A 13,662-nucleotide genomic window follows, 5' to 3' on the forward strand; every position below is an offset into this window, starting at 1 on the left:
GAGTCCTGACCGTGTCTCCGGTAAAATGAGGCCATGACTACTAAAGAGAGTTAGTAGAAAAGAGTTATGAGAAAGAGAAAATAGAGAGAAGTATAAGAGAGAGAATAAATGCGAATTGTAAGGAAAGAATTAGAGAGAGAGAGTTACGGGGATAGATGAGTAGAGGATTTACTTACTGAGCATTAGTTGTGCTCACCCCAGTGTTTTCCATGTTTTTGCAGGATCTAGGTGAGGATACAGTCGGATGGGCGTCGATGAGCGAAGGGAAATGGCTACACTGTCCACCTTGTTTTGATCCTTTGTACATGATACAACTTTTTGTATAAAGAATGTATATGTTTAATAAAAGAAAATTTTGGGCCCAAACTTTTTATGCTATTTTATATGTATTTTATTATGTACATGTTTTATGAGTATTTGAGTAGAAAGCGGCACTGTTTCCTATGAATGATAAAGAGAAGATTAGATATGCCAGTTTCTTATTTAAGGGAGATGCCCGATTTGGTGGGAATTAATGGAAGAGACTCACGATATGGCCTTGATGACCTGGGAAGAATTCAGAAGATTGTTTGAGGTTGAGTGTCGAACAGAAGATCGAGTACATGAGAAAGTCCAAGAGTTTATTCATCTAAAGTAGTGGACTAGTATTGTGAAAGAATATTCAGTAAGATTCAACTCCCTTGCTCGTTTTGCACCCGGAATAGTGTATACACCGGAGTTAAGGAGAGATAAGTTTGTACAAGGGTTGAGATCAGATATTACCCGAGATGTTATGACAGGAGCCAAGCCCCCTCATACCTATAGTGAAGCTCTAGCAAGGGCTTTAAGGGCAGAGATCTATGTAAACAAATATCTTGCAAAAGGGTTACCTCCAGTGGTACCCGGTGAACCATCCACTACTTTACAGAGGGAGAGAGTAGATGTCACAAGGAACAGAGATGTAAGGGCCAAGAAGAAGTTTCAACCCAAGAGGAACAGGAGAGACTGGTAGAACAAATGGCCCAAGACAGAAGGGTTTCCCCCTTGTGTTAAATGCGGGAGGAACCATACAGGAGTGTGTTTGAGGGATAGAAATGTATGTTACAGGTGCCGACAGCCAGGGCATCTGATGAGGGATTGTAAAGTTCCCCTTCCATCAGTTCCTCTTCCACCTGTAGCTCAGACTTCTAGAGGTACTAATGCCAAAGTTTTTACAGTGGCACAGGGTGAAGCTGAGGCCAGTCCGTCAGCTGTAACTGGTCAGTTGTTATTCCACGCTGTTTCCTTATATGCTTTAATTGATTCTGGGGCTACCCATCTTTTATATCTCATGGAATAATAGAGAGATTAGGTTTAAAACCTATTAAAGTGAGTCAACCTATTAAGATAGAGTTACCTGATAGGGTGAGTGTGTTGACTCAAGAGATGTTATTAGAAGAGTCTGTAGTGATCCAGGGTCGAGAGTTAGCAGTTGATTTAGTAGTTTTTTATATGCCTGACTTTAATGTGATATTAGGCATGGACTTCCTAGGGAGATATAGAGTAGAGATTGATTGTCAGAAGAAGAAAGCGAGATTTAATCTCGATAGTGGAGATAAGTTTAGTTTTGGTGAGGGCTATCAGTTGAGTATATTGATTAGTAGTGTAAAGGCTAGAAAGATGTTGAGAAAGGGATGTTCCGGATATATTGCCCATGTAATGCAGAGTAATGATGTTCCACAGCCAAAAATTCAGAGGGTGCCGATAGTTCAAGAATTTTTAGATGTGTTTCTGGAAGATTTACCAGGTTTGTCACCAAAAAGAGAGGTTGAGTTTAGTATTGAACTAGCACCAGGAACAGACCAATATCTAAAACCTCTTATCGAATGGTCCCAGCAAAGCTTCAAGAATTAAAGAAGCAACTCCAGAGCTTTTAGATAAAGGTTTTATCCGACCGAGTCATTCTCCCTGGGGAGCTCCAATTCTATTTGTTAAGAAGAAGGACGGGTCACTACGGATGTGTATTGATTACAGAGAGCTGAATAAGGTGACAGTGAAGAATAAGTACCCGCTACCTCGAATAGATGATTTGTTTGATCAGTTGAAAGGAGCGGCAGTATTCTCCAAGATTGATTTGAGGTCAGGGTACCATCAGGTAAGAGTGGTTAAGCAGGATATAGCTAAGACTGCTTTCCGTACAAGGTATGGGCACTATGAGTTTGTAGTGATGCCGTTTGGCTTGACAAATGCCCCAGCTATTTTTATGGATTTGATGAATAGAGTATTCCATGACTGTCTAGATAAGTTCATCATGGTGTTCATTGATGATATTCTGGTTTATTCCAAATCGAGAGAAAAGCATGAGGAACATTTGAGAATAGTGCTGCAACGATTGAGGGAAAAGCAGTTGTATGCTAAATTTTCTAAGTGTGAGTTTTGGCTCGACCAAGTAATATTTCTGGGCCATACTGTGTCTAAGGAAGAAATTTCAGTAGACCCAAGTAAGGTGAAGGCAATCCTTGAGTGGCAGAGGCCGAAGACGGTAAAAGAGGTCAAAAGTTTCTTAGGCCTAGCAGGTTACTACAGACGATTTGTTGAGGGGTTCGCCCAATTGGCTAAACCATTGATAGCTCTTACCAAACAAAAGACTCCTTTTATATGGTCAAAAGCATGCGAGAAATGTTTCCAAGAGTTGAAGAAGAGGTTAACAACAGCTCCAGTGTTAGTGTTACCACAAGAAGGGGTAGATTATGACATTTATACAGATGCCTCATTGCAAGGACTTGGGGCAATGTTAATGCAGTTAGGTAGGGTAATAGCATATGCCTCTCGGTAATTGAAAGAGTATGAGACAAGATACCCTACGCATGATTTAGAGTTGGCAGCCGTGGTCTTTGCCTTAAAGATTTGGAGGCATTACCTTTATGGTGCAAAGAGTAACATTTACACTGATCATAATAGTTTAAAGTACTTCTTCACTCAAAAGGAGCTGAATATGAAACAGAGAAGGTGGTTAGAGCTGGTTAAGGATTATGAATGTGAGATCAAGTACCAACCGGGAAAAGCCAATGTAGTAGCCGATGCCCTGAGTAGAAAAGCTTAATATTCTGACTCATCCAAAAAGTTTTGATTGCAAGTTCCCATATGCAATCTACATTTGTTCAAAGTGTCCAAGTGTAATCTCCACATGAAGGAAGGTGTAATTCTGAAGAAACACTTTCTAATCACATACCTTGTTCAAGCCCCTTCCGGATTTCAATTGAAGAAAATTGTGTTACTAGAAGTGGAAGGACTAAGTCAGTTGTATGACTTCATTTCACAAAAGTCAAAGTTGATGGTAAGGACAAGGTATAGTGTCACTATTGCCATAAACAGCTTGTCGGTGGTTCTAAAATGGAGCACGACATTTGCATGATCACCATCAATTTTGTCCACAGAGAAAGTATGGAGAGGTAGCTCAAAAGTTGTTTGTGGTGAGCCAAAAAGAGGATTCTAAGAGGACATTAAGCACTTAAGATTTTGACCAAGAGGTGGCAAGAAATGAATTGGCAAATATGATTATTATACATGAGTATCCTCTTAGCATGGTGATCATGCAGGGTTTAGAAAATTCTGCAACACTAGGTAACCTTTGTTTACGGTTGTCTCTATGAGGACCATCAAGAAGGATATTATGAAGATTTATAAAATTGAGAAGGAGAAGTCCATGGAAATGTTAAATAATAATCTGGGAAGAATTGCTATCACCACTGATTTGTGGACTGTAACAAATCTAAACAAAGGATATATGACCGTGACTGCACGTTTTATCGATAATAATTGGGTTTTACAAAATCGACTTCTGAGGTATTACATGATTATGTTTTATTATTCTTATTTCCTCATACATATTGTGTAGCTATATTAATATATGATTTTTTGTTTAATTTATTTGTAGGTTCTTACATGTGCCTTGCCCACATACTAAAGATGTGTTGTCCACGGCCTTGATGGATAGTTTCTTTGAGTGGAAAATTAATAGGAATTGTCAACACTGATGGTAGATAACTGCCCCACTAATGATGTAGTAGTTCAGGATGTCTTTGGACAACTTGAATGCACATCGCTTATGCTACATGGTGATTTGTTTCATATGTGTTGTTATGCACATATTTTGAATTTAATTGTTTAAGATGGCCTATTGTAAAAAATCCCACATTGAAAGCGTATTGGGAAGGTCTTGGGCTTATAAATGGGGGGAGTCCCTCCACCTAATAGGTTAGCCTTTTGGGTGTGAAACTCCCAGCCCGTGACAAGTGGTATCAGAGCAGACCCAATCCGTCTTTCGATGTCCCGTCAAGCGCCCACGCAGGGGCGTCCACGTGTGATTGTGGGTCCACACGAGAGTGAGGTGGATGGGTAGGCAGGGGGCCCCACCTGTGACGAGGGCGTCACAGGATTGGGTGGGGGAGAATGTAACAAATCCCACATTGAAAGCGTATTGGGGAGGTCTTGGGCTTATAAATGGGGGGAGTCCCTCCACCTAATAGGTTAGCCTTTTGGGTGTGAAACTCCCAGCCCGTGACACTATGAGCGATTGCAGAAGCAAAAGCAAATATATGTGATAGTGTTGCTTATTGGATGACATCGCCTAAAAGACAACAACATTTTGATGAATTGGCAACTCATTCAAGCATTCAATGTACGAAGAAGTTGGCTCTTGATTGTAGGACTTGTTAGAGCTCCACCTATTTGATGCCTGAAACAGCTTTCATTTGCAAAGTAGCATTTAGCCGTTTAAAACCTCGTGAGCCAAATTTTAAATGTTTGCCAATTGGGGAAGAATGGGAGTTGGCTAAAGAAATTTCAGGAAAGTTAAAGATATTTTACGATACGACACTCTTATTCTTCAAAACAACATATCCCACGGCCAATGTTTATTTTCCAAAAATTTATGAGATTAGACTTCAATTGTCCTTTTGGCTGAGATATAAAAATGATGTGATAAGGCAGATGGCAAAGATGGATGAAAAGTTTACCAAGTATTGGAACATCATTCAAGGTGTTATGGGGTTTGCAATAAGTTTAGATCCTAGATATAAGTTGAAGTTATTAGATTATTTGTTTCCTTTGATCTATGGAGATGATGCACAAGATAAAATTATCAGGATTCGAAACTTATGTTCTTATTTGTTTCTTTAGTACCAACGAAGGCAAGAAAGTTGTCAACATCAAACCTCTTTCAATACACCTTTTTCTTAAACCATTGTTCATACTAGTAAAGTTCCTGAAGGATATATGGCTGGTTTTGATATGTTTATGGAAAAAGAAATTAGTATTCGCTGAGGGAAGGCAGAATTGGACTATTACTTGGAGGACACAATTCTGCCTAACAGTGCTGATTTTGATATATTGAGGTGGTGGAGATTAAATGGGTCTACATATCCTATCCTACATAGTATTGCTCGAATTGTCCTTGCCATTCATGTCTGCACAGTTGCTTCTGAGTCCCCATTTAACATTGGCGGCAATGTAATGAGTCCACTTCGCAGCAGACTTTATTCTAATACGATAGAGGCATTGATGTGTTCTCAAAATTGGTTACAAGCTGATAGAAAAGGTACTCAAATAATTTTTTAAAATTTCTAGATCAATTAACAAAAAAATGTTCCCTCAATTAACTTAAATGTCTATGGGAACAAAATTCCGTTACTCTACTATTTTCCACAAGTTGTAATTTATGGACCTAATATGTAATCTCATTCTAATCTTCCAATGTGTGTAGTTTACACCACAAAACAATGGGGATCTAATATAGCAATGACCCTCACCAAAGAGAGGTGTTGATGTGTTTGTCTTATCTAGATTGATTAACTCTTAAAATCATTTGATTTTCTATGAAAGAGCCCAAGCTCTTATACCAATTGTAAAACCCTAATATGGCAAGTACTCCTAGAGTGGGGTAAATAGGAATTAATAGAAATAAATGTGGAATAATAAATTTCTCAACTACCCAAATGATATGAACAATCAATAACAATAAATATGAGCAATAAATGTGCAGTAAGTAGTGAATGAGTTGAGAGAGAGAAATGCTCAGAGAGTTATAGTGGTTCGAAGCTTTGATCAAGAGCCTCCTATTTCCACTTCTTCAAGGCAAATTCCTTGAAGTTTCACTAGACTCGGATTTTGCCAATACAATAGTTTGACAGGATTTTGCCTTTACAATAGTTCGATAGTATTTTGCCTTTAATTTTATAGGATTTCGCCCACAAGGATAAATCAAATGTTTTTGTTAATGATTACCTCTAAGCTAGACTGATATACACAAATGGGTTTTTTGTTTCTCTCTAAGGAAATGAGTTTGAGTACAAATGAGAGAGTAAATTTTGTTTAAGATTGAGCTCTAGGGTTTGCAAGAATGATGATTGATAGTTGGAATGTTCTTTCTCTGTCTTTCTCTTACAGTAACTCTCTCTTTTTATGTCTTCACTAACCCTTGAAATAAATTAGAGTTGTTGCTTCATTTGATGCACTGTTGCAACTTTCTACAAAATTGCAGAACCAGAGGAACGGGTGTTCCATTATCAGGAATGGGCATTCCTAACACCAACGATCACTTTTCTTTGAATTTTAAAGTTTGGAATGGTCGTTCCTCTATCGTGAATAGGCATTCCCCTATCGCAAATGTGCATTCCATCTTGGATCTCTTAAAGTCCAAAAATTTTAAAACGTTGAACGACTTCCTGGAATGGTGACATTCCTTCTTAGAATGGTTTGATGAACTCTAGGAACGAGTGTTCATCGAGGTCATTTGGTTCTGACTCTTTACTTTTCCAAAATCTTGACTTAAGCTCAAATCTTCTAGGTCCAAAGTGTTGACTTGATGTAGGACAAGCATTCCCCTTTTGGAACAGGTGTTCCTCTTCCAATTGTAAAATGGTGTCAAGATTTGAGGACGTTGAATGATGTGATGGAACTACACCGTTCATATGGAACAGTCTTGAAGAACGATCATTGGGTTTGGTCGTTCCTTCTTCAAATGTGTGTTTAGCCTTTTTGTCTAATTCTTCAAAAATGTTTGGAATGGCTTGATGGGGCAGTCATTCGACTTGAAACTATTTGACTGGAAGATTGCTTCATTTTGTAGAGAAAGATGAGCGGCATCATGGAAGATGTCATTCCAACTGGGAATTGCTTGACTGTGACTTTTTCTTCAGAAATAATTGATTAGAACAGGCATTCCATCTGCGTGAATTGTCGTTCCACCTAGAATACTGCATATTCATTTGGTTATGACTTATGTCATACCTTTGCACATTTGTTAGTCTTTAAACATTCTTTTGATTAGTTTTGGCGCATTAAAACACATGAAGGCTCAACAAAATTACTTGTGTATCTACCCTGTGAGAGAGTTATTTCATTGTTTCATTAATCTATTTTCAACTTTAGAAAGATTAAGGTTCACTCTTGAGTTTGTAGGCATTTCTAGTGAGAGAAAGTGAGTCCTAAAGAGTGTAAAGGTCTAATAGTAACTTGGAAGCTACTTCTAAAGTTAAAGAAAGCTTGGTCGGGGTTTGACAACCAAGAGCTAGTGGAATACTTTTAGGGAGAGCTTCGAGGAGTGGATGTAGACCGGTTTGGGCCAAACTGTTATACATCATGTGTTTGCTTTTTTTATCCCTCGACTCCTTACATTTACGCTAAATTTACTTGTTTTGTGATAAATTGATTGTCATAGCATACAAAGGATACAAAATGTCTCATGAAAATGCGTTTTGTAGAAATAAGTTATAGTACTTTCAAAATAGTTTTCAAATACAATCCTAAGAATTAGTGTAAAATAAAAAAGAAATGATCAAAAGTTCTTTTCATATCTTTCTGTTACTTTTAATGCGAAAACAACTTTTAAAAATCATATCAAAAAAATTTTTAAATATTAAAATACAATTCAAAATTTTGAATCAAATTTTAGTTTTTAAAAATTATTTTTGGATTATAATCACATAGACATTTTTATTTCAAATATATTCATAATTTCAAAGCAAAATAAATAGATTAATGCTTAATTATGCAGAAAAGATAACTAAAGCTGATAAAAAAAAAAAAAAAAAAAATTATATTCTAAACTAAACTTTGAATTGCATCAACAAAATTGGGTTGAAATTGATTGTATTTTTGTGGATACTAATGACCCACCCAAGATATTTTATAAATTCCTCCACCCGGGCATTAGTTAACCACATCACTGAGTATGGCCCATTTAGCCTCTGAACAAATATTAAGCAAACCCGTAAAATAGCAGTTGACCCGAACAAGTAACCGGTTACGAAACCCGGATCCGATCCTTCGGAGTTTCGTTTTAATAAGACGGTAAACTGTCGCTGGGTTGGCTTTGGGTTTCAGCCTGCCCTCGTCTCGCAAGGGGAAGAAGAAGAAAGAACATCAAAAAGTAAGACAGTTGTTTTACTTTATTACTACTTTCTGTAAATTTAAATACCCTTTACAGTTTCTAGTTCCTTTTCATGGGTTTCTTTTCCATTATGCTTTCTACACTTTTACTTCACTTTTTAATCAAATTTATGTTTATGTTTTCATGTTTTGTTGATCCAAATATAGATTTTCGTGTCAATTGCTTGACGAAATGTCCCTGAGAGAGCTCCTTTTCTTGCTTGCATATGGTTATGTTTATTTATACACACATAAAAGCCATCACATATTTATGTTGTTTCTGTATCAAAATTGCTATTATGCATAGGATTAGGAATGTAAATATTGAATTTATTTGGCGTTTTGGCATGTTTGAGAGTTATTTTTTTGGCCTATTTATGTTAATTTGAGAGTTTAGCTATAGGGGTTGTTCAGTAATGTTCCTTTCAATAGCTTGGTTGTTTCTTTAGATGAATATTAGCTGATTGAGCTTGCCTTTTATGATTATTTATTTGGATGTTTCATGAGAAGAGGAAGTAGACTGGAGTGCTTTTCAACTTGGAATTAAATGTATTTTATGTTCTGTTTCTGAATCCTGCTCTTTGTTAATACAACATAGACTAGAGTTGACGTAATGATTTTGATACACGATAAAATTACATTTCATGATATTAATTTTAATTTAAGGAATTTACTGGTCATTTGTTCTTTCTTTGCCAAATCAAATTGCTGTGTACTATTGAGAAGTGTTTAATCATTTTTTATTCTTTGTTTGTGGTAGTATTGAATTTTAGAGTATGCTGTTTATGCCTTGTTTTTTATTTGATTTGAAGTTTTAAATCCTTAATGGGATGACGTCAAACATAAAATTTCTGGTTTTTTATTTTCTATTATTATTAATTGAAGGCCGCATAGTTGGGGTAAAGTTTTGGCTTGCTGATTTCATTTTATTCTAATTCATGTTGTGGGACAGCACCCTTTTCTCTTTATGAAGAGAATTTGGAATGTGAGATCTCAAGAGTTTTGTAGTGGATAAAGCTTCCTTACAAGGGCATATATCATCTTTTTAAGTTGTCTTTCTTCTTTTCTCTTTGACTGCCTCTGAAATTCCACTTTCAGTTTCTTGATTGTCTGCATTGTTATTCTTGATGTGTCATTAGGGCAACATCTGTTTTCATACTTCCAAGTATTTGAGCTTCTGTCTCTTTCTAATTCTTTTTGTAGCAAAAGTTTTCACTTTCTAATTCATGTTGTGTAAAGTCTTACTGCATGATGGATTTGAAGTTTGGGCTCAATATCTCTCCATTTGCAAATTCAAATGATGCCTTTCCATATCAATTTGTTCCAATGCTGAAAGGTCAAATTTCTTGCTTTCTTGATACGGAATTTAGTATATGCATTATGGCAGAATATACTATTCTCTTTGCTTGCTGCTAACTTTTAGACTTGTTTGTGCTGGCTTTCAGGGTTGTTAAGTTAACTATTCAAGCTGATTTATTAAACAATAAATATGAGGCGGCAGGGACAATATGCTGATCCTGGTGCCAATGCATATGGTGCTGCCCGAATGCAGCATATGTCTGGTCAAAGGATGGAACAGAAGTCTGGTCATTTTCAAGGCCAGCTAGAGGCATTCACTCCTGAGAGGGAGCAGCAGTTTCCACCAACAAAAACAGAGCGACAATGGAGGTGGGAAAGAGATGGGTCGAAAGTGCCCAATCCAATGGCATCTCAAATGTATAATGAAGGCATGTTTTTTTACTGGCTCATTCTCTCTCTATATCTCTATCTCATATTTTCTTTTAAATGAGATCAGGGTCCTTTTAGTATAGCTAAACGATGGCTTAATTGAGAATAATTTCTTATTTAGAAAATGAAATGATGGTACCAATGCTATATTTGGTCCTCAACTTAGCAGCTTGGCCCCTTTTTTAAGCATTGATTGTTATTTACTTAAATTTATTTATCGTGGAGTTTCTGTTCATGTGCTGTAAATTTATGTTGTTTGGAGACATTGTGGCTTTGCTTTTGTTCTTGATGTATTACATCTCTATCATATAGCTTTATCAATTCAGTATCATTGGAGCTATATTTAATGCCACTTCTTGATGAACAAAGTAAAAGATTTGATACTGGAGCTTAACAATCTTGTGTCTACTTTAGAAAATTACTCAAAGCTGTTTTGAAAAATAGTTTATTTTGGAAAAGCATTAAAATTTTTGAAAATTATGTAATTATTTTTTAACTTTCTTTGCATATGTCATTTTCTATGATTTCTCGTGAGCAATTGAATTAATCATTTTTTTTTTTTTTTTTTTGTTTGGGGGGGGGGGGGGGGTTTGGTTTCAAACACAAATTACTGAGTTTGTGAAAGTTGGTGTGCCTTACACATTCTAGAAATATGCTTTTGAAGTTTGAATTGATTATACATGTCTACTGTGATGCAGGTCAAGGGGTTGATGCATCAGGATCATATTTTCAGGGTCAGAGGCCAGATCCTAAATTAGCTTTGGAGAAACAAAACAATAGTGAACCCAGATCTCGACCTCATGAAGAAGATATGGATGTTGGCTATGAAGGCAAGCCTTTATCAAATAGTTTTGAAGGGCTTGAGCGGAAATTCATTGATGACATAAAGAAACTAGCAAAGGAACAAAATGATGCTGAAGATGCAGAAAATGCTAGACATAGAGAGGTTTGTATGAAGTTGCATGTGCTTTTCTTTTTTCTCAGCAGTGAGCTTTGTGTCTTAGAGCCTTATTGGCAATCAACTTTTCTTAAATGATAAGCTTCTTCTAGAATAATTTGTGACGGTTTTTTGCTAAACATATTAAAGTAAAACGCAATGAAAACAGTAAATTAAGTACAATTTAATACATACCAAAGTTTGATTAGAAATATTATTTCTCTTCTTGAAGCTCAGAACATGATATAATATGCAAAATTGGCATGGTTAAAACTATCATGATATGAAATTTTTATTTTGTGCAGTGTGTTTATATGTATGGCAGCTTATATCCATGATAGCCTTGTAAATATCAGACACTGGAATACTATTAAATGTGTGCAGCTATCTTGTGTTAATCTGCGTCAGCTAAGTGTGCATAATAATCAGATAAAAGTCATTAGGTTTTTTTTTTTTTTTTTTTTAACCTTCTTTGTCTAGGAAAAGTTTGTTGCCTTTACCTTTGATAGCAAAGGTCCATGTCACGTGTTCATATTATAAAATTGTTGGAGAAATAGTGCATGTTTTTGTAAAATTGTCTGCTCTTGCACTATTAACAAAATCTTCTCTTTCTGCCTCATGGTTGGAGCTATATCATGTTTGGGAAAGTCAGACATTTGTAGAGTAGAGTTTTAACAGTAAGAAAAATTGTATTGTAAACATCCACACCGAGACAGGTCCTTGGCCTATCTCTTGCTAACAGAAATGGTGCAGTAGATCTCTCTGGAAAGTTTGCAACATGAGTCTAGAATCAACTCAGTAGTTAACCCACCATAACTATGTGTCCACCCTTGCCTGTAATTATAAATTTACCAGAACATTCTGTAGGCAGAGGTCATGGAATGTTTAATTGTGATTGCTCAGCTAGTTAAAGTGTTAAATAATAATGAGGGATTTGTTATTTTTGTCCAGATACTCTTATTGAACCTCCTCCCTAACAAAAGCGCAAGCTTCCCACTTCTTAAAGATTGTAGAGTTCACTAGGGCCCAATTTTCTAAACTGCTTTTGGGCATTTCTAGGGTATCAAGAAAAAAAAAGATGTTGAACATGGTTATATTTAGTTTAAATCTTATTATATTACGGTTGTTGGATTTTCGTATGAAAGTGCAATCTAACATGTGAAATTGTCTGCATCTATTTTATTGTCTTATACGGTTTTGATTTTGGGAGTTTTATTCATTTTGAAATTCTGAATTTACACATTGTAACTTGAAAAAGAGGAGAAGAAAGTGTCCTAGCATTGTGTTCTTCAATTGTTTAAGATATCTGCCTGAATGCATGATTATGCATTCATTTATTGAGGTTAGCAGGTATGTTCCAACCATTGTATGACTTAAACAATGAAATCTTGTATGTTTTTAAATTCAGAAATTAAATGCTATCAATGCTCAGCATGCGGAACAGCTAGCTGCCCTTAGAGCCCGACATGCAAGTCGTAGAGATGAGTTCCTTCAGAAGGAATCACATGCACGACAACAGCAGTATCAGCAAGCCATGATGGACCATTATCCAAACAGTGGCATGGGTCCCGGTGATCCTCATGGTTACAGCAGTACTCCAGCTGCAGCTGCTGTTGGCGAAACATACCGAGCCTACGACTCAGATCATTATGACTCGTACAAAGAGCGGGCTCGTTTTCTAGGGGGTCCAAGGGATCATGGGTTTGAGCCCAGAGGTCCATACCCTGGAGGCCGTGTTTATGATACTGGCTCACGCTACTATTGATTGAAATGTTAGATTAGCTTTGATTTTCTACCTGCTCTCAGCATCCAGGTATCCACATCACTACTTAGGCTGCTTTACTAACAAATTATGGCTGTAATTTATATTTAATCTCCTGCAGCTTTCTACTGCATGTTTCTTGTTTGTAATGCCTTTATTATTTATGAAGTTCAACACCTTCTGAGAAATTACATATTAGTTTTAGAAATTTTGGATTCATATTTTTTACTCCTGAGGATGCATTATTGTACATGTGACTTGTTAATAAGAGTTTGTTATTGCCAAAAAATTAGAACTAGTTATTCAAGTTGATATGACTTGGTCAGATTCTCATAATTTGTATGATCAATTAAGGTGGTATAGACCTGGTAAAGTTCAGTATAGTCATATTTTGAAAAAAATTTGGAGTGTTTCTGATGACTACTTTAAGTGAACTTTATTAAAGAAAGTATGAACATACACTAAAACGAGATGAGAAAGAACATTGAACTTGTTCGGTCATATTAGTGAGGAAATGTGAAATATCCATATTTCAAATTTATATTCAATGTTAATTTTGTTATTATGCTATGAATCTTAATTTTTTAGGAACATATTTGATGTACCTACGTATGTTCTTTTGATGTTGAATCAGTACCATTAGGATAATTGTAATATGAAGTTTAGTACAAAATTCCACTTTATTCTGCATGAATGGTGCTTTATTCTTCCAGTTGGTGTTTAAGTAAATATGAAGGTTCACTTGAGTTTAACCATCAACATCCCTTCTGTTTCCTGGATAGATAATTATATGATTTTGCATTCTGTCTTCTTGTCTTATTGGAAAATAGATAGCTCAAAGTCAAAA

The 13,662-nt window shown here is 36.1% G+C and overlaps 1 protein-coding gene across 2 annotated transcripts; it reads left to right on the plus strand.

Moving 5' to 3' along the window:
• Positions 1–8,199: 8,199 nt before the first annotated feature.
• Positions 8,200–13,100, plus strand: LOC116112385. 2 transcript variants are annotated; one of them, XM_031398530.1, is made up of 5 exons: positions 8,200–8,389; positions 9,628–9,724; positions 9,834–10,115; positions 10,815–11,062; positions 12,462–13,100. In XM_031398530.1, exons 3-5 carry the CDS (start codon positions 9,878–9,880, stop codon positions 12,816–12,818), a joined length of 843 nt encoding a protein of 280 aa, XP_031254390.1. In that variant the 5' UTR covers positions 8,200–8,389; positions 9,628–9,724; positions 9,834–9,877; the 3' UTR covers positions 12,819–13,100. The 2 variants fall into 2 exon arrangements, with proteins under 2 accessions (XP_031254390.1, XP_031254391.1); XM_031398531.1 differs by lacking the exon at positions 9,628–9,724.
• Positions 13,101–13,662: the final 562 nt, after the last annotated feature.

This window comes from Pistacia vera, unplaced genomic scaffold (assembly GCF_008641045.1).
Source record: "Pistacia vera cultivar Batoury unplaced genomic scaffold, PisVer_v2 Contig660, whole genome shotgun sequence".
NCBI lineage: Eukaryota > Viridiplantae > Streptophyta > Magnoliopsida > Sapindales > Anacardiaceae > Pistacia > Pistacia vera.